The sequence below is a fragment of the Lethenteron reissneri genome, chromosome 16 (assembly GCF_015708825.2).
Source record: "Lethenteron reissneri isolate LAM-NWPU_2019-01 chromosome 16, ASM1570882v1, whole genome shotgun sequence".
Lineage (NCBI taxonomy): Eukaryota > Metazoa > Chordata > Hyperoartia > Petromyzontiformes > Petromyzontidae > Lethenteron > Lethenteron reissneri.
The window spans coordinates 8,303,329-8,328,393 of record NC_083794.1 but is presented as its reverse complement, the minus strand read 5'-3'; the positions used below and the strand labels follow the sequence as shown (position 1 = coordinate 8,328,393).

The 25,065-nt window shown below is 46.5% G+C and overlaps 1 protein-coding gene across 1 annotated transcript; it reads left to right on the top strand.

The window, feature by feature from the left end:
* Window positions 1-3,134: 3,134 nt before the first annotated feature.
* On the top strand, window positions 3,135-24,715 carry LOC133342924 (acetylserotonin O-methyltransferase-like). Its single transcript, XM_061552314.1, is given in 10 exon segments — window positions 3,135-3,213; window positions 12,133-12,247; window positions 12,551-12,743; window positions 13,403-13,532; window positions 14,109-14,177; window positions 14,297-14,336; window positions 14,338-14,416; window positions 15,520-15,654; window positions 16,923-17,045; window positions 20,436-24,715. Coding segments are annotated over 8 exon segments (978 nt in total). The 5' UTR covers window positions 3,135-3,213; window positions 12,133-12,247; window positions 12,551-12,553; the 3' UTR covers window positions 20,648-24,715.
* Window positions 24,716-25,065: the final 350 nt, after the last annotated feature.

Genomic DNA, 25,065 nt, shown 5'->3' with positions numbered 1-25,065 from the left:
CATATTCTTAGGTTTTTTCGGTAAAGTCACGTAGGTAAAACATTAAAATTAATAAAAGTTAAATAAAATAATATAAAAATCACGACGTTTCGGAGGCAACACAAGCGTCCGTCTTCAGGTGGAACCGTCACAGCCACGACAGCTGTCGTGGCTGTGACGGTTCCACCTGAAGACGGACGCTTGTGTTGCCTCAAACGTCGTGATTTTTATTTTATTTTACTTTTATTAATTTTGATGTTTTACCTACGTGATTTTTCCGAAAAACCCTAAGAATATGAATCCTTGCAGTCACGAAAGCTTCAAATCTACACTAATACAAATTACACTGCAGTCTTAAAACTTTAGCACATTTGACTAAATCAGATTGACCAAAATGCCTCATTAAGAAAGTGTCAGGAACACCCCCAGAGTCTTAGCTCTACGTTTGAGCTGTTTCAGTCTGTGCTAAGGAATGCACTCCACTTGAAATGGCAAAACACGCACACCAATTGTCTCATCGCTGCAGTGGGAAGATATTGACAGGTGACGGCGAGATGGTGGATGCGGAATTCCAACCTGTAGGAAGCAGTTGGTGTGGGATGGAGGCAGTGCAGCAAGTAGGTTGCTCGAAGAGGCTTTTCTCTGTGTGTACCCTGTTTTCCTACCACGTGCTAATACGTGTTGAATCCGCTTAACAGCCCAAGATTTACCATTATGTAAAAAAAAAATTAATGACGATTTATAGACTTGCTATTCTGTTGGATGAATGGCTTCAGCATTCGGTCTTGGGGTTTTCGGTTTACCATTCTTCATGTAAGTCTGTGCGAGTTTGTAGAATAGGGCTGCAGGACCAATTCACTTGTCACCAATGACGATGTTCTGGATGCGAGCTGTGAGCTGGATACTGTATAATGCAAGTTACTGGGTTCATGGCTATATAACCGACAGTGTAACTTGCAGCGAAACATCCCTCTCCGGAAGAAAACAAAACCCCGCATATTCCTCATTTGGGATTGCACAATGTGTCCACCATCGCCCGCTACTGCAAAAACTTTGCAGGACCCATCTGGAAAACAGTTCTTCCTGGGTCCTTCTGTCGTATGGCTGATGTAGATGCAGAACAACAACTGCAGTTTCACAGTAGGTGGGCAAGCCAGCGTCATCATCGTATACAAATAGCACAGCGCCCTAGCCACTGCACCAGTGCTTCACCCCAACAACAACAACAAAAGATTATACAATGCCGTAAAATTATTGTCCGGGCATTTGCACGATGGGAACTCGCAAGCTACGTAAGGGGCCATGCATTGAGTCGGTACGCAAAAATCTCTAAAAATTGACCCCCCCCCCCTCCCTGTACGCGTTCGTACGCCTGACCCCCCCCTAATCCTATAGAACGGCCGATATTTAATCCACGCAGAAACAATAAATAATATTAACGTGTTTAAGCAAACAGATAGTCCACCGCCGGACTATTGAAGGCCAGTGTAGACAAATTATTATTGGGGCTTCACCCCCCCTCCCCCCCCCGTTTCCTATGCGCACATTGTCAGTAGACCCCCCATACGCAAGCTACGCATTTGGGTTAACCACCCCTCCCCCCTCCATGCGTACGGACTAAATGGCTGGCCCCTAACACGCGTTCGTTGCTTGTGGCGTGTGTGTGTGTCCAAGTCTGTGTGTGACCAGGTCTGTGTGTGTGTGTGTCCAAGTCTGTGTGTGACCAGGTCTCTATGTGCGTGTGACCAGGTGTGTGTGTGTCCAAGTCTGTGTGTGTGTGTGTCCAGGTCTGTGTGTGTGTGTGACCAGGTCTTTGTGTGTGTGTCCAGGTCTGTGTGTGTGTGTGTCCAAGTCTGTGTGTGACCAGGTCTGTGTGTGTGTCTAGGTCTGTGTGTGTGTGTCCAAGTCTCTGTGTGTGTGTGTCCAGGTCTGTGTGTGCGTGTGACCAGGTCTGTGTATGTGTGTGTGTGTCCAGGTCTGTGTGTGTGTGTGTCCAGGTCTGTGTGTGTGTGTCCAGGTCTGTGTGTGTGTGTGTGTCCAAGTCTCTGTGTGTGTCCAGGTCTGTGTGTGTGTATGTCCAGGTCTGTGTGTGTGTATGTCCAGGTCTGTGTGTGTGTGTGTCCAGGTCTGTGTGTGTGTGTGTCCAGGTCTGTGCGTGTGTGTCCAGGTCTGTGCGTGTGTGTCCAGGTCTGTGTGTGTGTGTCCAGGTCTGTGTGTGTGTGTCCAGGTCTGTGTGTGTGTGTCCAGGTCTGTGTGTGTGTGTCCAGGTCTGTGTGTGTGTGTGTCCAGGTCTGTGTGTGTGTGTCCAGGTCTGTGTGTGTGTGTCCAGGTCTGTGTGTGTGTGTCCAGGTCTGTGTGTGTGTCCAGGTCTGTGTGTGTGTGTCCAGGTCTGTGTGTGTGTGTCCAGGTCTGTGTGTGTGTGTCCAGGTCTGTGTGTGTGTGTCCAGGTCTGTGTGTGTGTGTCCAGGTCTGTGTGGTGTGTGTGTCCAAGTCTCTGTGTGTGTCCAGGTCTGTGTGTGTGTATGTCCAGGTCTGTGTGTGTGTATGTCCAGGTCTGTGTGTGTGTGTGTCCAGGTCTGTGTGTGTGTGTGTCCAGGTCTGTGCGTGTGTTTCCAGGTCTGTGCGTGTGTGTCCAGGTCTGTGTGTGTGTGTCCAGGTCTGTGTGTGTGTGTCCAGGTCTGTGTGTGTGGTGTCCAGGTCTGTGTGTGTCCAGGTCTGTGTGTGTGTCCAGGTCTGTGTGTGTCAGTTGTGTGTCCAGGTCTGTGTGTGTGTGTCCAGGTCTGTGTGTGTGTGTGTCCAGGTCTGTGTGTGTGTGTGTCCAGGTCTGTGTGTGTGTGTGTGTCCAGGTCTGTGTGTGTGTGTGTCCAGGTCTGTGTGTGTGTCCAGGTCTGTGTGTGTGTGTCCAGGTCTGTGTGTGTGTATGTCCAGGTCTGTGTGTGTGTGTGTCCAGGTCTGTGTGTGTGTGTGTCCAGGTCTGTGTGTGTGTGTGTCCAGGTCTGTGTGTGTGTGTGTCCAGGTCTGTGTGTGTGTGTGCGTGTGACCCACATTGCTGCGGCTGCGGCTCGTGATGCGGTGTCGCTCCACAACCACCACCCACCACCACCACCCACCACCACCACCACCTCCCCCCCACGGCTGAGAGTGATTGTGGTGCAGTCCGCGCCGCTCGCTTATTCGACGGCTGTCCCCGCGTCGCAGACGGTGGCCAACGCGCCAGGCAATCCAGAGCATCGGGTACGTACGCTCGCGGTGGTGAACGGCGATGAGCGGTGTGGAGTGGTGAGCAGTGTGGGGTGGTGAGCAGTGTGGAGTGGTGAGCGGTGGGGAGCAGTGAGCGGTGGGGAGCGGTGTGGAGCGGTGAGCGGCGGTGAGCGGCGGTGAGCGGTGGTGAGCGGTGAGTGGTGGTGAGTGGTGGTGAGCGGTGTGGAGTGGTGAGTGGTGGTGAGTGGTGAGTGGTGGTGAGTGGTGGTGAGCGGTGAGTGGTGGTGAGTGGTGGTGAGCGGTGAGTGGTGGTGAGTGGTGGTGAGCGGTGAGTGGTGGTGAGCGGTGTGGAGTGGTGAGTGGTGGTGAGCGGTGAGTGGTGGTGAGTGGTGGTGAGCGGTGTGGAGTGGTGAGCGGTGAGTGATGGTGAGCGGTGTAGAGTGGTGAGCGGTGAGTGGTGGTGAGCGGTGTGGAGTGGTGAGCGGTGAGTGGTGGTGAGCGGTGTGGAGTGGTGAGTGGTGGTGAGCGGTGAGTGGTGGTGAGTGGTGGTGAGCGGTGAGTGGTGGTGAGTGGTGGTGAGCGGTGTGGAGTGGTGAGCGGTGAGTGGTGGTGAGCGGTGTGGAGTGGTGAGCGGTGAGTGGTGGTGAGCGGTGTGGAGTGGTGAGCGGTGAGTGGTGGTGAGCGGTGTGGAGTGGGGAGCGGTGAGTGGTGGTGAGCGGTGTGGAGTGGTGAGCGGTGAGTGGTGGTGAGCGGTGAGTGGTGGTGAGCGGTGTGGAGTGGTGAGCGGTGAGTGGTGGTGAGTGGTGGTGAGCGGTGAGTGGTGGTGAGCGGTGTGGAGTGGGGAGCGGTGAGTGGTGGTGAGCGGCGGTGAGTGGTGAGCGGTGAGTGGTGAGCGGTGAGTGGTGTTGAGCGGTGAGTGGTGGTGAGCGGTGTGGAGTGGTGAGCGGTGAGTGGTGGTGAGTGGTGGTGAGCGGTGAGTGGTGGTGAGCGGTGTGGAGTGGTGAGCGGTGTGGAGTGGTGAGCGGCGGTGAGTGGTGAGCGGTGAGTGGTGGTGAGTGGTGAGCGGTGAGTGGTGGTGAGCGGCAGTGAGTGGTAGTGGGCAGTGAGTGGTAGTGAGCGGTGAGTGGTGGTGAGCGGTGAGTGGTGGTGAGCGGTGAGTGGTGGTGAGTGGTGGTGAGCGGTGAGTGGTGGTGAGCGGTGAGTGGTGGTGAGCGATGGGGAGCAGTGACGTGGTGGTTAGCGCCACGCTCCGCTCCGAACCCAGCGACCCGGGTTCGATTCCCACTCACGACCAACACCAGTGACCGATTATATATCTGAACCGGGTCTGGGCCTCCCCTAGGTCGCCTCGGCCTCAAACGAGCACCCGGTGTGTCGTAAACATCGCCACTTGGGGAGACAAAGACGGCCGGCCGTGGTGCTGACCACCAACCCCCTTCGTGCGCCACAGTGCCGGCCTCCATAGAGGTGCTGCTACTCGCGAAACGACAGTCGAGTTCAGGCTCCACGGGGGATTCTTTGGCGAGCTCATAACACACGGCATCATGCAGCGAGGTCACGGTCATCGTTCGCGGCGGAGAGTTACGGCTCCAGAGGTCACAATCCAGCAGCCCCTCGTCTCGCATCCCACACTTCTGCACGCTCCACAGATCTCCCTTCGCACGAGGCATCTCCTCGGGCTCCAGCCTGGCTACTTTGCACGCGTGAGATATATATACACGGACAGCCCCTTTTGTCAATCCACTGCTGGATGAGGGCCTCCTAACCTCGTGGGAATAATGGAACCGGACTTCACCATGCTGCTCCAATGCGCGTTGGTTCGGGAGGAGAGAATCGATGCGGGGAGCGGAGACTCGCAGCGGAGTGGATTTGGATGCACTGCCCTCTGCTTAGGTTGTTTTACGATTTGTTCCACGCTAATCCAGCTTCGTCAGTTGCCCGACTACTTTACAAAGGAGATCCGTGGCGCGTTAACTCAGCAGTAAACAGCAGCAGCAGCAGCAAAAGACTAAAGGTCATCAATATTGCTGTGTACAAGGTCATTTCAGGAATATTGCACGACAACAAACGAGGTGTTTAACTGTCATGCAGCAAAACAATCGGTGCAAAATGTGAGAGTAAGAGGTGCCTAAAAGGGTTGGGTACAAGCAAGATCTGTATTTTAGTCTAACAAAGACAAAGATCCCCCGTGTAGCCTAAACAGACTTGGGGCAAGTGCAGTTAGCGAGCACCTATGACGGCCGGCACGGCACACGAGGGGCTGGGTGGCCAGAACCACGCCCGACCGCCTTTGTCTCCCTAGTGGCGATGTTTACACACCGGCACCAGGTTACTCATTTGAGGCCGAGTCGACCTAGGGGAGGCCCAGGACCGGTTCATATAATTGTCACTGGTGTTGGCCGCGAGCGGCGATCGAACTCGGGTCGCCGGTTTCGAAGCGCAGCTCCACTACAGCTCCCCATAACAGTAACATAAACAGCAGCAACAGGCGAGGGGTCCTTGTGCAAGTAAGCTCCGTGTGTTTTGGCCTCAAAGGGAAATGAAGAGGTGGGGGGGGGGGGTGTGAAGGAAGTTGTAAAAGAGAGCAGCAAGAGAATTCCAGAAACGTGGAGCGGCAACGGACAACGTTTACCAAAGTTTAAGCAAATTGCTTTTTGTTGTTGTAAGAATAAGGAGCAACTTGTGAGGCTCCAGGAGGGAGTTAGAGCAACTAAGTGGTCATTAACGTTTGTTGAAAACGACCTTTAGGTTCAAGACAGCCCAGCGGTGGTCTCTCCGGATATCCAGGGGTGACAGGTTTGACTCAATGATGAGTTCTACAGGGCGCATCAAGGGCAAAATGGACAGCGGAGTGATATAATGGAATTAGACATTTTAATGTAGTTTCAGAAGCTGTAGGTGGTGTCAAAATAATAACATGTGGGCAGAATGGTGGCTTTAACTGCAGTATATTCAGACAGAGTTAAGATGGAATAAAACATTTGTTTCTGTATTGGAATCCAATTTAGTTGTTTTTATCTTCACGAAAGCCTCCGTGTTAAACTTTTTTTTTAATCATATTTGGAATATTTTGTTGCCAAACAGCTCGAAGGTCAGGGGACAAATGTATTGTCCAGTTCTGTGGCCAATCATTTGCCCACGATCTAACACCAACATCCCTTTGGCATCACTCTTTGACCTTACGCCGACGTACTGGCAGCACGTGCAGGATGCAAGGCCACAGAGGATCAACCTCGCGTGGAAATCGTCAGGCACCACCGCAGGCAGCAAGCAGAGCCAGCACGCTACGCACTGCTTCACTCGCCCATACCCGCACCTCCGATTAGCACGGTTGGCTACGTATGGTGCGAAAGAAGTGCAACTTGTGTATGTGCATACATGCCCAAACGGTGGAGTACTGCTGCTCAACCTGGCTCAAGAGTCGTTATACAAACCTGGTGGATACCCACTTCCGGACAACCATGAGGGGCATCTCTGGAGCACTTAAACCAACACAGCTTTAGTGCTTCCTGTACTAGCCCACACTGAACGTCTGCAGGGAGAATCAATTAGCTTTGGTCTTTTTAAATCCTTTATATTAAGTTCGCTTGCTTGCTTGCGTGCTTGCGTTCTTGCTTGCTTGCTTACGACCGTGCAAATCTTTCGGTCGTTTTTTAACCCACTTCCCGTGATCCAATCGAGCTGACATTTTGTACACAGACTCGTTGTGCCAGACAATTAATGTTCGTGAAAAACAATTCCCAAAATTGTACACTCTTTAGGCAAAATTTTTTATTTTACATATATTCAAATAGAACTCATTCTTGGCTTTGGCTGAACGTCACAGTATAAGAGCCCAGAGCGTAACCCCTCCACAGGCCGTGGCGGAGTAGCGCAGTTGGTAGCGCCCTCGCTTCCCATGCCAAAGGTCGCGGGATCGATCCCTGCGTCCTCCACAGGCGAATGTATTTTTAAATCCTTTATATTAAGTTCGCTGCCACGCATATAAAAGATTTATAGTGAAAAACTTTGTTTTTACGGGTTATACTTATTAAATTCTTTATATTAAGTTCGCTTGCTTGCTTGCTTGCGTGCTTGCTTGCTTACGACCGTGAAAATCTTTCGGTCGTTTTTTAACCCACTTCCCGTGATCCAATCGAGCTGACATTTTCCACACAGACTCGTTGTGCGAGACAATTAATGTTCGTGAAAATTTTTTTCCAAAATTTTACACTGTTTAGGGAAAACAAATTAAATATTTAATTACCAATTGCTTAATACTGGCAGACAATCATCTGACCCATAGGTGGCAACCATCTCAAGCCAGAGGACGAGAGGACTCTAGCCGCCACGCATATAAAGGATTTAGAGTGAAAAACTTTGTTTTTACGGGTTATACTTATTAGCGTTGAGGACCAGTTTTAGGGAATTTAGTTGAAGATGATCAAAGTCCTGTTGTAGATGCTGTTGTAACTCCTCCATGGAATTTCTAGAGACCATCAGGGCTGCCATCAGCAAAATGGTTCGTGCAGGTTGGAGATGCCTCGCTTGTTGACATACGGAGACAACGTGCCCAACGACAACCTGTCTGTGCAATGGTAGTCACCCATTAAACTACCATGTGGCCTCAACCCTGTTTGGCTTGCGACATCTGTGGTGCATTCCGGGAGATTTGACCAGAGGCTCTAGTTAAATATATAAATGTCTCTGCAAAGTGTTTCCAACCCCTGTTGTAAAGCAACGGTGACCAAGGTTCACATTTGCGGCCTTGCAGAGTCTAATTAACGTGCAGCTTACAGGCACACGAGTGTGCTTTGGGTTCTTCAAAGCAATGCTGATAAAACCTTCCAGAGCGCCTTTTCATTTTCACTTCTTTCGCACCGTACGTAGCCAACCATACTAATCGGGGATGGCCCAAACGTCTGGACACATAGCGTTATTTCATTTATTTAAACACCGCCATTAAATCATTTTAATTCTGTATTATATAAATTAAAATGTTATTTAAAATCGTTATGATATATTTTTATACTTACTGTGGGGTGTCCTCAAATCTTTTGTTAACAAACTCGACCAAGAACCCAGAATATTGAGACAAAACTGAATTGACGAATATTCAAAAATTAAACCTGTAATCTTGAAAAAAAATCTTAGATTAATCAAATAAAATCACGTATGAATTAATGTTTATAGAAGTCAGTTTGAACATTTTTTCAAATAAATGAAATACTCAGTTTAACACGTAGGCTTTCGCGACCAATATTATTCATAATCAACGCGATCTAAACCCAGAAACGTTGATTATAAATGAAATACTCTAACCCTATATGATTGTAATATAATTACCATATGTGTTTTGACTTTTGGTCCACCCTGTGCGGTAAATTCTCGCTTCATGGATGTTCATACAACCCATTTTCCCTAAAACGCAGTTCTTCTCGAGAACACATTTATCAAAATGCGGAACGCTCACCGTTATAACGCGAAATGCTCACCATTAAAACGCGGTTTCTGAGCGGTCGATGACGAATTGCTTTCTTGAGCTGCGTGGCTGAGCGGTACGATACAGTACGCAGAGTGATGCAGTAAATAAAGGAGCGGTGTATCCTCAGTTATTTGTCCCGCCAGCTCGCTGTGAGTGCGTAGTTCATCGTTTCACGCCAAACTTTATTCTTACATTGTTTGTGGGGACATTGTTTTTGCTTAACGCGTTTTTCGCTTAGTGCCGCACTTTTCAGGAACGCATCTACCGCGTTAAACGAGGATTTACCGTATATCGCTGTTCTGCACAAAAACGCATCCGTACGTTTTCAACCCTTCATTATTATTATGAAGTAACGTATTTATTTTCTGACGCATTGTTTAATATTTGGATGGGTGACCACCAGGGCTGGACTCCATGCCTGGTAGGGGTTTTTTGTGTTGTTCACCTCTGCAATCCTGACTTTAGAGTCAACAGCACCATCGACACAAAGCCGTTTCAACTTTATTTTTGGGAACCACGAGTAGCGAGGGGAGGAGGCAGAGACATGGAAATGCAATCCTCGCAAGCGCACTTATTCATAATCAACGTTTTTGGGTTTAGATCGCGTTATTTATAAATGTGTCGTAACCCTCCACCACCCGACACGGCCAATCAGTAAAAAAGTGTCACGTTGACAAAAGACAAATAGTTCACTGCTTTAGCCCACCGGTGTGTTGAAGCGTGAAACCACAACATTTACAATTTGAGTACGACGTTTCGCTGGTAATTGCATCCAGCATCATCGAGCAATTCACCATTCTGGCGAATTGTTGTGGTTTCACGCTTCAACACACCGGTGGGCTAAAGCAGTGAACTATTTGTCTTTTGTCAACGTGACACTTTTTTACTGATTGGCCGTGTCGGGTGGTGGAGGGTTACGACACATTTATAAATAACGCGATCTAAACCCAAAAACGTTGATTATGAATCATTTTGGTCGCGAAAGCCTGCTACGTGTTAAAGCGCACTTATGCCGGACCCTTAACGTTAACAAGGGGAGGGTATATGTGAAGGCTTTGAGAATTATAACGAAGTTGCACTCGTGTACCTTTGGGTTTGGTTCATTTATGAAGCCTGACTCTTCATCGCTAACAACATGTGCGCACTGATGCTCGTGCAATATGAATGAGTGTAATTGTTTTCCACTCCCTTGCAATGCAATGAATTGACGTGATTGAGGGCCAGGATTCTATTCAGTAACCATTCTTCTTTTGCATTGGTACCATTTGATTAATGTTGCTTATTAAGTCCCATTGTGTAGTTTTCTTCACTGGGTTATCCTGAACTTTACAGCATTTAATTCGTATAATCGAAGAATGTTGATTCTTGCAGACAGAATTCAATCAATCCATGTACTGTATTGTGATCCTCAAATGTCGATGTTAATCCATGCATCGCTGCACCCATCGTGCTCCCAGACCAGCGTACACTGAGCCAACATAAAAATGCATTTTGTGAACTCTATCGCTGCTGGGGACTGACATAACTGACCATAATAGCGCAAGTAATCTGGAAATCTTTGTCACGAGGAAGTGTGGGGTTTGCTGCCTGCACGGACTTTAATCCGAGGCCCCAATTGACAAAGGGAACCCATGGAGCCAGAACTGAAGCCCATTGTGGGTTGTTTTTTTGTTGTTGGCGAATTCCCACGTAGCAGCAGCAGCAGCTCTTCTGTAAAAGTAACGGTGCAGCCCGGCGGTTCATTGCTCCCGGCACTGCTGGGGGAAGGGCATCCTAGAGGGAGCTCACAAGAACCTCTTTCCGTGGTTATTTGGTCTCCTCACTCTTCCACACTGACCAGACTTATTGGAAGAAGTATGATTACCTACGCTTTGCACCATCACACGCGACCTACCCATCAGTTAACTGTGTGCACTCATTTTACACTGCTGTGTGGACAGAGGCGAGGAATTTAATAAACTTTGCCCTATTATTGCTGCTGCACTGAAGGCGGGCGGGCGGGCGGGCGGGAGAGGATTGATCTGACCTGACGACCTTTGCTTCACGAATCCAGTGTGCAAATCCGTTCACCATGGCAGCATCCAGATTTGCTAGGCGAATGTAAAAACTATTCTGTCACGTAGATCTAAATATGTTATCACCTTTGTACTTTGTGACTGCAACAATAAAACTCCGAATGGGCCCCATCTCGTCGGATCTCGACAGTCCGAGCAGTTTTGACCCTGATTAATACTTTGCATGAGTGACCTACCAGGGCTTGTCAGGGTGCCGTAGGAAATGGGTCTGCAAGGTGCCCAGCAGATGGCAGTGTTGAATGTTACTACCTCGAATCCGTGGGTTTTCTCCGTATAATCCAGGATTCCCACCCACACACATAACGCTCATGCATTGAATCGACCAAACGTCCCAACGCAGGAGGCTCCTGAAAGCGGGGCTGACGACTCGTTATTTTCTGGGTAAAATTATTGTTATGATGACTCGTTAGTTGTCCTGATCGTCTCCGCTGACCAAATGCCGTGACTATGGCCCGCGTTCACAACCTCGGGAAAATTGACCGCGTGCGGTGGCGTCGCTATCCTATGGGATGTGCTCTCTCTGCCTTTGTTATAGGAGTGGAATTATTGGGATAAAAAAAGAGTCATTACGTGAAAAAGCAAGCGTGCAGAAATAAAATGGCCAGCGGCTCTGAACCTCACACGCATTTGAGTTGTGGTGGTCATGGATGTCCCTCCGAGTGTGAAAATCACAGCGTGCGCCTCATTCATTCCATCTGGCGCCTCCTGGCAATGTTGAGAGATAAAGAGCAGCGGTGCCGGCTCCAGTAAATCTGTACATTTTGCCCTTCAGCTCTGCGATGTTTTTAGGTTGTACCGCGTGTTGGTTGGCACGATGTCTGACACTTTGCTCGACTTGTTGGGAGCTTCTTCGGGAATTGAATTAATATTGGTTCCTGAATAAACATGGAGTGAAACGTCGGACAATGTGCACAATCCAAATGCAATTCGGAGGGCCATAGAGCACAACCTCGAAAACCTGTGTAGTTGAATGTTTCTCCCCCTTGACCTCCACATATATGAATGCATGAAATATAAACATGATGAAATATGTCTAAACAAAACTTAAGCAAAAGCTGTAATAGTTTGATACAAGCAGATACCATGACCATGTGACCGCTGCAAGCATTAAGACTGCCATGCGAGAGAAAAAACACATGTGCATCACTCTACGATTTGAGGTTAAAACGTCATGGAGAACAAAACAGAAATATTCCACCACTGAGATGGACCTTTGCCCTAATGTTGGGTTGTTTGTGTCCAAATGAGCTGCCTAACTTGTTTGTCACATGGCACCTCGATTCTCTGTGACCCTGACGCTCAATACCACGTGTTTTTCGGCTTGGACGCCAGTATAAGTCTCAGCCGTGTTCTGGTTCCCCCATCAGTCGTATTCACAATGCTTCCCACGTGCTCTGACACTCTTGCCTGCAGCTCAGAACGAACGAGAGAATGAACAATCAGGGACTCTGCAAAGGTAGCACCAAGCACAGACCTGGACTTCCCATCCCAGATCTTGGAGTACATCGAAGGCTTCAGAAAGTCAAAGGTAAAGCATGGCAAGTCTTGTACTGACATATCAATAATAATCGATCACACCACCTTCAACTCTTTTCTCTTAACACCTCAATGTCATTGGGTTATGTCATGTAATTGGACAAATGCCACGCACTGGCTTCTAAAACACGTTTTTGTAAAGAAAAATAAGTTCGAAAAAAAAAGAGTATAAAAATAAGTTATGTTTATTTGATACAAAAATGCTTTATACGTCTCTCCAAAAGAAAAAAGCCTCCTACGAAAAAAGCGGATAAACTCGTCTGGGTTTCTCCCTGTCTGCATGACAATTGCCTAGGCAATGTTCACGGCGTGCGAGCTGGGCATCTTCGACTTCTTGGAGAGCCCCGAGGGCCGAACGGGAGCCACGGCGGAGGCGGTGGCCGGAGCATTGGACGGCGCCGGCCCCACCAGCGTGGATGGTCTGGGCCGGCTGCTGGACGCCTGCGTCGGCATGGGGCTGTTGAACATCAGCGTCCGCGGAGACCAATGCAAGTGGCGTTCCTTCGGCACACAAATGATGGATTCATCTAAACTTTGAACGGTTTTTTTTGCATTTACATGGTGCTTGCCAACTCAAATGCGCCTTCCATGGCATTTCATCTCAGACGTGTGAGTGCCGGGCGGCAGTTGTCCCTGTGTGGCACAATATATGTATGTTGAACTTCTTTCGCACCATACGTACCCAACTGTGCTAATCAGCACTAAGTGACTCAGCACCGGCCTGCAAGTCGGCATTAGCCTTGCCAGTGAAGGAACGAATGATTGTTTTGTCTAATCCCAATTGAGTACTTCATTTCGGCCGGGTCTGTTCCACACCTGCTACACCATATTCAGTATCGTGTATCTCTCATTGATCCAGTCTATAGGCAATCTGGAAAATATTCAATGAGAAAATGAATCACTGGCCTCGCAGTATCTGTGAGTTTCCTCATTGACATCCCCATGCTGCTGCTGTCCTCTTTTTGAGGTAGCTGTCCCAGAAAATCTGTATGTCCTTCCCGGCACATTAAAACATCAAAAGTCAAGGTTTTCATCATGGGTATTGTGAAAATTCTTCTTCACATGACATGTCCCAGTCATTTGTACCTCGGAGGTGACAACCGTAACCCATGTGCACACGTGTGTGTGTGGTGTGTATCCGTTGCAGTCGTGTACAGCAACACGGAGCAGGCGAGTGTCTTCCTGTGTCGTCACAGTCCCAAGTCGATGCACGACATCATCATCTACAACTCGGCCACCATCTACCCGCTGTGGCAGCACCTCCCCGCTGCAGTCTTGTGAGCTCCGCTATGGGCACGAGTGCACAGATTCATGCAGAGTGTGCAAACGCGGCGAAACTGACTCCGTCAAAACAACTTCTTCTTACTTCGTTTTTTGTTTGTTAATTGTGCTTGGGCACCACTGCTAATGCAGTGTCAGCGAATAATTTTATTACAATAATATGTTTCTGCCATTTAACAAAAACTCTTTTTACTTTAGCAATGAGTTGGGAGACATATCTGCGTGATGAAGTCTTTACACGCAATGCGAAACATTTCGGATGACAATAATGATGGTGATTAGTCTTGTGATGAATCGCCAATTACAGTCGATGTGTACGGTCATGATGTGAGGATCGAATCGTGGACTTTAAATTAAATGATTTATCAAGAATATATATCATACGCAAATGGTATATTCAGTAAAGTGCAGTAATTAAAATACATTAAAAATAATATTTTTCAAAAACCTTAGTTTTTCAATGGAATTATGACCCTGAATCATGAAATGTATTAAATGCTTGGGAGATTAATAAGTACATGCCTAATGATGATGCTAATTAATTATGGCATTGATTGTGAATGCATTTTCAGAGAGGGACAAAATCAGTATGAGAAAACCTTTGGGGTCTCTAACGCTGACCTGTTTGGGGCAATGTACAGGTGAGTGCATTAGCAGCACACTGCAGAATTTCTCAACATCCATTTGGCAGCACAGCCTTGTGACCTTTAATATCATGACAGCATCACAAGAAACGTTTAACCCTTTCTCTACCGCGCAGGTCGGACGATGAGATGATGAAGTTCATGAAGTTAATGAACAGGCATCTGGGCCGTTAACGGCCACGCGGTCCTCACTGCTTTTGACCTCTCACCTTTCAAAGATGTGTACGACCTTGGAGGTGACTCGGGGCCGCACTGCAATCTCACCTCTTGCATTATTAGTAAACCATTAACCTTCCGTTGGGCATTACCAAACAGGCTTGTAAGTTAGTTGATCATTTGGAGACAGGGTTGTTGGAATTGTGCAATGGTGGGGTTAATTAGTGGGGACATTGCATGTTATATCTGCACCTACTCCTGGGTTTTGCTCACCAGCTGGGCATCCATAATGAGTTTGAGTTCCCCTTGTAGGTGCATGCAGAGGCCACCTGGAACATTGGCTCGTAGCAACTTGGAGGTTGGGAATGGACGTGTGGCAGGAAAGTGATGGCAGATGTGATCAGAAAGAGGAGGCTGCAATGAGTGGGTCACGAGTGCAGGGTGGAGAAGGATGAGGCAAATGATGAGTCCTGCTCAAGTACACTTTACTCTTATTAAGCAGTCAATACGATGCCTCTAACTTGAATATAATATCTAATCAACGTGTTTCTCTTTCTATCAACCTAAATTAAAAGTGACAAGCGACATACAAATGTTTTCTTTAAAAAAAGTTTTCCATCGGTGTATATTACCTGCTATGGCATACGAATCAGAAACACGGACACTGACAGGGACATTTAAACACAAGCTGAAGAGTGAACAAAGAAGCATGGAGAGGTGCATGCTTTGAATGATACTGATGGAGTGATGAGAGCAGCTCATGTGCAGGTTCTAGCGTGATGTATGCGTGGAATGGTGATGGCATGGGGCCAGATCAGCAACAGGTGAAAAGCAAAAAAAACTGAATCAAGGTAATATATCAGAATATGTTATCACAATCTTTATTTAGACTGGAGGAATCCCATGAGCTATGAAGCTCTTTTTCACAGATGTCCAGTAGGTATATATTGGAGGGGATCATGGAAAAAAAAATATTGGGGTTTAGCAGCAGTATCACTCAGTACTCTACTGCCTCACCCAGGGGGAGAAAGGTGAGGGTGGAATGGGAAGTGGGTACGACCAAACAGTGGCCTTCATTACAACGAATATCAATGGACTCTCAGCTTGTTAAAGGACATGATGGTAGCCGAGCCCGCGTGTCCTTTACCCTCTAACGGCGCTGGGCCGTGCTATCACGGACCAGGGTGCACGGGGGCCCTGGCGCTGCAGCTCGCCGAGATTCACCCCGACTCACGGGTCACCGTCTTCGACCTCCCGCCCGTCGTGGAGGTGTCGCGGAAACACTTCCTCGCCTCCGGCACCGTGCAGCTGCAAGGAGGTGGGTCCTCGTGAGCCGTCGTGGAAACCCAAACTGCCTGGAAGGTTGCAGTCCGCTTGTGCCACTTGTTGCACGTACTGCACTTATATAAATTGTTCACAATTATCGTTGGAAACGGAATAAACTAACTGCGTGAGCAAGCTAGGTTTAGGAAATGTTTCTCTAGCATCAACCACGCGATCGATCAGATTCTTGAAAACCGTTGCCGCCGCGTTTTAGACTCTGTGAAGGTATTTGACGCAGGAGAAACTACCATACTGACGTCATCCAAGCTCTCACAAACCAAGGTATAAAGGAAAACAATTTTATAAACAACCGCACACAAATATATAACAGCAAATACGAGAGTGCGTGAAGTAACAATGCACATATTAGAAGGGGAGTTAGACAAAATGATATACAGCGACATAAGAAGTATTCTAAAAATTGGATTGCAGAAACCAAGCCATAATATACATGGAGAAAATATTAACTATCTTAGAATTGATAATTGCTTTTTTACCCTTTTATCTGGCAACAAAACTGACACCTTTTTTACAAGGAGTCATGTTTGCATAGACCACAATACCTGCAGTCATAATGCAAACAAAAAACATAACTCTGATAATGTATGCACTGTCTTTAAAGTTGATTGGTCCACACCCGAGACAGCTTTTCTTAGAGCCTAGTCTCACATGGTGTTAGACCACATGTCGCCAAAAGGCGCACAACTCAAAGACAATGCACCATGAGAGTATGAGAGCTCGGGGTAAGCATTTACACCATAAGCATTTACACCCTTGTAAAAAGGTGTCAGTTTTGTTGCCAGATAAAAGGGTAAAAAACCAATTATTATATTTTTTACTGGCAAATGAGGTTCCAATGGTATCTCAGAATTGATGATGAAATAGTCATTATAACAGCCACTCGGATGGACTAACAGTCGATAATATAATTTGACAACAACTTAAGCTTTTCCTCTGGATAATTACTCATAACCACTGACAATGAATATAGGTTCAAATTAAATAGGAGAAAAATAGAAGTCACGTCTAAGAATTGTGATAATGAGTGAAGGTTGACAGGGGACAAAAATGATGGATTAAAGAGGGGGACGATAGGATGTTGGAATGCTTTTGATGAATAGCGACACACCAATCTGCCTCAAGAAGAACGTTTTAAATCAGTGAATATAGGTGCAACGAGAACAAATCGCTACATGATGACCGGGTTTCGGGATGTGCCTGTCGTGTGAGAACATTGGGTAATTTTCTCTTTTTTTTCTCCAGGCGATTTTTTCAAAGATGAGATCCCGCAGGGCGACCTGTACATCCTGGCACGGATCCTACACGACTGGTCCAAGGAGCAGTGCATGCAGCTGCTGGGCAGCATCTACTCCAGCTGCCAGCCAGGTAATAACTCCAGTCCGTGTTTCCAGGGCAGTACAATCGCATTTTATCCTGTTGAGTTCGAATGCCAGTGGTTGTGAGTAATTATCCAGATGAATAGTTCTCAATGATTTAGGTGATATTTATATATACTGACCTGTTAACTTTCATATTGCTTGGAAGATCACAACGAATCTGGGAACATCGTGTTTTTAGAATCACCACAAGCCATGTCTCATACTGACATAAGGTCTTCTTCTTCTTCCACGCGTTTGTCCCACTCATGTTGGGGTCCGCTCATACTGAAATAAGGTATTGTCCTGAAACATGTGTGCTCATCGCTGTGAGTCTCAAATTAATAATCAACAAATGTCTACTGTACTTGACATTTTCTCGACGAGTGCATGCTCCTCGAAGAATGCATACAGAGGCTTTGACCTTTTCTGTTTCAAATATCAGAGCCACCGACTTGTTTTTGGAAGCCTCGGGGGAAATGCCAGATGAGGCCCCCTATGAGATCGCCTCGACCTTTTCTGAGGGTCGAAACTGTTTCAATCTCATTTTTCCACCACGCCTGCCCCCTCTAAGGCTCTTTCAATGACATCCCAGGTTGAGAGAAGGTCGTGGTCTCACTGCCCACCTGTTACACGTGTTTTCGTGTTACCTTAAACACAACAACTTATACCATTATCAAGCTGAATTGAATGCCGTTAAATCGAATCCAAATATGATCAGTAGATGCCAATTTGTCAAGGTTCTTGCCATACGCAAGAACAGAACATCTCAATTGCACTACTGAAGCCAGGTCACGTGAAAATGTCATCCATTCCTGACTCTCTGCTCGTGACAGCAGGGTTGGTATCTTCCGCAGGGAACAATCCCAGAGGTTAATGATGATTGGTGTCGTTGCTTGTCTTTCTCCTACATTGACATTAGCTGCCCCGTCCATGCTGTTGACATACTTAATAACCATTGCTACAGTCTACATTATAGACTACCAGTACACTCACCAAACTTAATAACCAGGCTACAGTCTACATTATAGACTACCCGTACACTCACCCAACTTAATAACCAGGCTACAGTCTACAATATAGATTGCCAGTACACTCATCTCCGATTAAGAACCAGGCTCCAGTCTGGTTTTTTGGTTTTGTATTTTTTTTTATGACTTTACCAAAAGAACCAAAAAAATGTTGATGATGATGTTGATTTTCACTCGCGGTCTCCCCAATGGAGCTGTCTTCCCAAGACACGAGAGGGCGCTACACTTCGTCCCGTCATGGGAGATGTCCTTTAGCAACCACCCCACGCCCACTTAGGGCCCCTACTGAGCTGGGGCAATTAAGTCAAGAGAAAATCATTAATGGAGGGTTGTTGTACAGGGATTGATGACTTGGCTGAGACCACCAACTGACTCCACTTAGGAGCCGATGCCTCGGCAACCTTTGCGGCTAACTTGCCCTGTGTTGATGGCAGAACGGCGAGGAGCCAGGGGCCAGGCGGTGGGCTTGGGAATACAATTTGAACAATGTGCATGACGTTGTTGTTGTACTATGTATATTGAGCTTATTTCGCACGATACGTAACCAACCGTACTATTCGGAGGTAGTCTACATACGGTTTACCCGTATTCTTGTACAGGGAAATGTACCATTGGAACCTCATTTGCCAGTAAAAAATATGATAATTAGTTTTTTACCCTTCTATCTGGCAACAAAACTGACACCTTTTTTATTGCACATTATCAGAGTTATGTTTTTTGTTTGCATTATGACTGCAGGTATTGTGGTCTATGCAAACGTGACTCCTTGTAAAAAAAAGGTGTCAGTTTTGTTGCCAGATAGAAGGGTAAAAAACCAATTATCAGGGAAATGTCGTTTTCAGGTCCATACGGGGTACAGCCGTTTCAATACGGGCAAATACATTGTTTTGTCTATTTGTGTCTGTCCCTTGTGATGGAACTTTGTAGAATGAACGTTGAGGTGTATAAGGTTACGGGTGACCAATAAGGTCTGAATTGGTCTGTAAAAAGGTATGCACTGATAAGGGGTTGACAGGTATGAGTCTATGGGTTTGAACATGAGGCCCCTAGACTCAGACGTGAAGATAACGAGTTCCAATTCCTGGCTCAGATTACAATGTACACTTGTTTACCCATCCTCAGATAACTTCAACTATGGTAGGTGGCATTGTCAGTGCACACAAGATCTAATCTTAAGAGTACCCATAATGCGTTAGTAAAATACACGTAATTTTACCGTTAAAATTAGCCCCATGCACAGCAACTTTGAGTGGAATTTTATTTATATTGCTTGATTCCTCACCGTGGCAAGTTTGTGGCAAAAGCTGCCACCCCTTACACACCCTGCGGGCTCAACACTCCTACAAGATCGTCATCCCACTGATGACGATTAGGATGATTGGCTATGCACGGTGCAACAGAAGCTCAACATACATACATTGGCACATGCACATGTTAATATCATCATCGAGCTGCCTGAGAAAGGAGTGCATGGTGGTTTGGAACTGCTCGCGCCGGGGTCAGAGAATACATGTTTCTTTCAAATATTATTTTCCTGTCAACAACAATATTTCAGGATATTGGCTCTCCTTTCATTTATTTACACCCCCCCCCCCCTATGTTTTTGTAACGAAAGTGTTTGTTACGTACAAGTAGCATGTCTTTATTGCATACAAGTCTATAATATCCATTCATTTTCAAAGAAAACCTTAATAAAAAAACCACTTTCCAAAGTAATTTCATTTGTTTGACCGAAACTTGGTCCTAACCAATGTAGCGCCTTATCTTTAACCTCTGAGTCTAATTCTGCTGTACAGAGGAGTAGGTGCCGAACAAATCTTCAGGAAAATCAATGTTTTTGCAGGCTCAATGCTCCCACACAACTCTCAGTCCCCGACACATATGAACACAAATGTCATTAGGGGTGATGGCCTAGGAGTGGTGCGTGTTGCCATTTGTTGCAGAGGTACATGGTTCGAATCTATCAGCTGCCCTGATTATTGCTGTAAGTGTAATGACCATGATAATGTATTATGTTAAACTTCTTTCGCACCGTACGCAGCCAGCCGTGCTACTCGGAGGTGTTTGCTTCACAATGGCCACTACAGATCCCCTGACGTCATTCACGAGAGTATGCCAACGTACACCAGCGTCACAGCCTAAATTTGCCAAATTCGAAAATTATCCGCAAATAAATTGGTAATATATAAAACAATCCATCTACTTACAGAACAATACCCCACATCTCTTGAAAATTAGACTATCCTGGCCTGTTGAGTTCTCACATTGCTAAACACATCGAACTTGACAGAACTGCATCTGGAACGAACAAACAAACTGCATCTGACACAAACGTGCGGCGGTGGTGTGGCACCGCGTGTTACCCGCAGGAGGTGGTTTGCTCGTGGTGGAGTGCCTGCTGGCGGAGGACCGGCGCGGCCCCATCTCGGTGCAACTCTACTCGCTCAACATGCTGGTGCAGACCGAGGGCCGCGAACGCTTCGCCTCCGAGTACACGGCCATGCTCACCGAAGTTGGCTTCCGCGATGTCCGTGTGGCCAACACGGGCAAGCTCTACAATGCCATCCTAGGGCGCAAGTGAAGAGCTTCACAACCCCATCCTAGCCCGCAAGTGAGGAGCTCTACAATGCCATCCTAGCGCGCAAGTGAGGAGCTCTACAATGCCATCTTAGCTCACAAGTGAGGAGCTCTACAATGCCATCCTAGCGCGCAAGTGAGGAGCTCTACAATGCCATCTTAGCACGCAAGTGAGGAGCTCTACAATCCCATCTTAGCACACAAGTGAGGAGCTCTACAATGCCATCTTAGCACGCAAGTGAGGAGCTCTACAATGCCATCTTAGCACGCAAGTGAGGAGCTCTACAATGCCATCTTAGCACGCAAGTGAGGAGCTCTACAATGCCATCTTAGCACGCAAATGAGGAGCTCTACAATGCCATCTTAGCACGCAAGTGAGGAGCTCTACAATGCCATCCTAGCACGCAAGTGAGGAGCTGTACAACGCCATCCTAGCACGCAAGTGAGGAGCTATACAATGCCATCTTAGCACGCAAGGTGAGGAGCTCTACAATGCCATCTTAGCTCGTAAGTGAGGAGCTCTACAATGCCATCTTAGCACGCAAGTGAGGAGCTCTACAATGCCATCTTAGCACGCAAGTGAGGAGCTGTACAACGCCATCCTAGCACGCAAGTGAGGAGCTCTACAATGCCATCCTAGCACGCAAGTGAGGAGCTCTACAATGCCATCCTAGCACGCAAGTGAGGAGCTCTACAATGCCATCTTAGCTCGTAAGTGAGGAGCTGTACAACGCCATCCTCGCCCGCAAGTGAGCGGCCCTCCAAAGCCATCCTGTTGGATTGGAATTAGTTAAGATTTCCGATGGCGAGTGCCGGCGGATGGCTTCATACATTCACTAGTGCATACGTAGGTCTCTAAAAGGACTCGGCATTCATGAAGACTGTGGAGGCATCCTGATATTCTGAAAGTGGCTGTCAAGGGACCTCTGTCCAAAAATGTTTGAAATCCAGATGTTTAAAGCAAGGTGCAAAAGAGCTGTTTATTATAGGTATTTTGGGATGTACCAATGGATTAATACAATGATGATTACTATTTATTCTTTGGCAGAATTCTGTAAAAAGTCACGTAAATGTGTCACCAAATCAATAGGTAACCTTGACAAAGAGACAGCACAATTCCTCACAATGTTCTTCCCTAATTCCCAACAACGATCCTGTAACTCGCACCCATTGTTCCCACACCACAGCAAATGACCCCAGTCGTGAAAGGCGACCCATTAGTTTGGGGACAATTTCAGTGGTGGGAAATTGAGTCTGCTCACAAACCAGTGTGTTGTGCTGTAATGTAAACCGATTGCTTCACATACAGATACCATTACAGAGGTGCAGAAATGATATAGTTTCCTCAACACGAGCTGTAGCAGGGGGGTGTCGTTCGACATCAGCCTACGCCGACTCTAAATTAAGCTATACGCTATTTTTTATTTTACCAGGTAAGGCTCTTCTTCGGAAGCGACCTGACCACAAATGATAGCTCTACGAAGTAGCTTATCATGTGGAAATTTTTAGCAGCCACATACTCTCAACGTCTGCTTATGAATGTGGGGGGGAAACCAGGAGGACCCGGAGGAATATACAGACGTCAGGGTCGCAATTGAAGCCACAACCTCCTACATACCAGGCGAAGGGAATTAACACCATTATAGAAGTAATGAGATAGTTTCCTAAAAGCAGGATGTTGCCCGGGGGATTTCCAATGATGCCAGAGGAATCTCTCTCTCTCTCTGACTCCCTTTCGACATCAGCCGTGCGCCGACTCAAAACCCCAAGGATGGAACCCAGAATAATTTTCCCTCTGCTCTGTGTGACTTCGGATTTCCTCACGATACTTTTTTGCATGAAAATGAATAGGATCACGTATGTTAGAATCGATGTTTAAAAAAATAAATGGTATATGGTGTCAATGAGTTCACATTGCCCCTGCATACACTGTGGACATTTACATTCACCACAATGTAATCGGAGACATTTCCTGAACGTGTGAAACAATTGCAGTGCCGAGGGGGGGGTGAATCATTCCAGATTTATTGCATAGGTTGCAGAATCATTGGAAGTCTCTTCACTTATTAAAATGCCTTTGTACGACAGCGGGATGTTTATTTGCCCGAAGCCACCCAGTGCTGGTGCTGCTATTAGGAATATACTAACACAATATATAACCCTTGACTGTAACCTTCTATCATTTACGGAAATATTGATTTAAAATTAACCACACGTATATCGTGTCGTATACAGTAGGCATATTTTTTTTACATCTGGTGGTTTGTGGGGTATACGGAAGGCAAAATGTTGAGCGTGTAGTTTCCTCTCAGCATGAATTCCTGTATTTTATTATTTTATACAATCAATGTTCTCGTGAAGGAGCATAAACCATCACGTCAACTCCGCTCATCCTCACAGTGGCTTTTGGCTAGCGATCGAACAAAGACGGTCACTGTATCGCGCACTTTCAGATGTCCTTCTGCGGCCGTCTGGAACGCTCTTCCGATATTAGGAAGCTACTGGAGCTACGCACTTTAAAATCATCTACATTGAAAACTCATTTTTTTATAACTGCTTTTTGTCTTTCATTTTGTTGTCCTTCCCCCGCACCTCCGATTATCACGGTTGGATATGTACGGTGTGAAAGAAGCTCAACATACGTATGTACAATGTGTGTGTATGGGACATGGTTGCTGAAGCAGGAAAATGTATTTCCCCCCACCCACCAACTTCATGATGCACTGGACAGTCGTGGTTGATTATGCTCAAATTATATCTGGTGATGCCGCTGCGTTGCCAGCGGTGCACAGGCATAATTATCAAAAATGTCAACACATTCGCCAATAACTCTGTGGCATTAACAGAAAATGTATACAATCGGCGACAATCCAGGCAATGGGTTTTCATATTAATGTACATACATTGAATAGATTAGATTTCCAGGATTGTTGTATGGAAATAGGAGTGGAGATCAGAGAGAGCCCTCTTTATTAATTGTATGCACATAAAATGCACAATGCAAACAAAGGGGCATTGCCCAAAACGTCGCCTGCTATTTATATTTCCTTTGAGGCAGTGTGATTAACGAATGTGTTGAGTTTTATGGTTGATTACTGCATTATTCTATTTGTGCTGCATTTCATTGTGAAGTGTAATTATTTCACGAGTAAAAAACAAAACAGAAGCATCCAATGTGTTCGCATTCACACTGAGAAGGGTTTTTTCATACATGGGCATCTCGGAAATGCAATATTTCCATTCAAGTCACTCATAAGCATCGCAAGGAAATCAGAACCTACGCAGAGCTGAGGGGAATTGATTCTGGTTGCCACCCTAGGAGTTTTGAGTTGCGGTGGTGAGATGTTAATTCCCTCGCCTGGTATGCAGGCGATTGTGGGTTCGATTGCGATCCTGACGTCTGTATATTCCTCCGGGTCCTCCTGGTTTCCCTCCACATTTAGAAGCATACGTTGAGAGTATTTGGCTGCTATAGATTTCCACATAATAAGCCACTTCGTTGAGCTATCATTAGTGGGCCAGGTCGTTATGAAGAAGATCCTTAAACTATTTCATCCCTGCACCTCTGTAATGGTATCTCTATGTGAAGCAATCGGTTTACATTACAGCACAACACACTGGTTGGTGAGCAGCCTCAATTTCCCACCACTGAAATTGTACCCTAAATGAAGGGTCGCCTTTCATGACTGCGGTCATTTGCTGCGGTGTGGGAACAATGGGTGCGAGTTATAGGATCGTTGTTGGGAATTAGGAGTGAGGATCAGAGGGAGAGCCCTCTTGAGAAATTGCGCTGTCTCTTTGTGATGTTTACCTATCGATTTGGTTACACATTTATTGATTTTAGTTTTTACAGAATTCCGTGGAAATTTTTCCTGTGAGCATCCCATAACGTTGTAGCACCTCGTGTGTGAGCAACTAACACTATCTCTTTTTTAATGAATCCCTTGCCTATTATAGAACGCAACCTCCTTAATTAAGACCAAACCTTCTATTCTGTGGAGAGATAATTTCCTCCCTAAAAAAAATGTACAATTACCGCACTGCTAATGAGAATAGCTCAATTACAAGAGAACGAGAGTGATTTGCTACACAATTCCCACTGCTTTGCAGTTTATTCTCCGTGGCTGTCTTCGTATTAAGTTTCCATTTCCATTCCCCATAATTGCTATGTTGTGGGGCTAAGAGTGCACATCAAAATAACTTGATGATGACTTCACTGTTTCCCCAGCCCTTTACAGCTTCTATTCTGGGAGTTTCAGTTGCATTGTGTGCTGCATGGATTGTTTATCATTATTGCACAGCCATTCGATCTCAGTGCTTTTCTTGAATGTGAGTAGCCATGCATAAAATTCCGTTTATGTTCTGTTATTCATGAACTATTGGGAATTTAAGCACGGTTACTGGTATGTGTGATTGATTTTT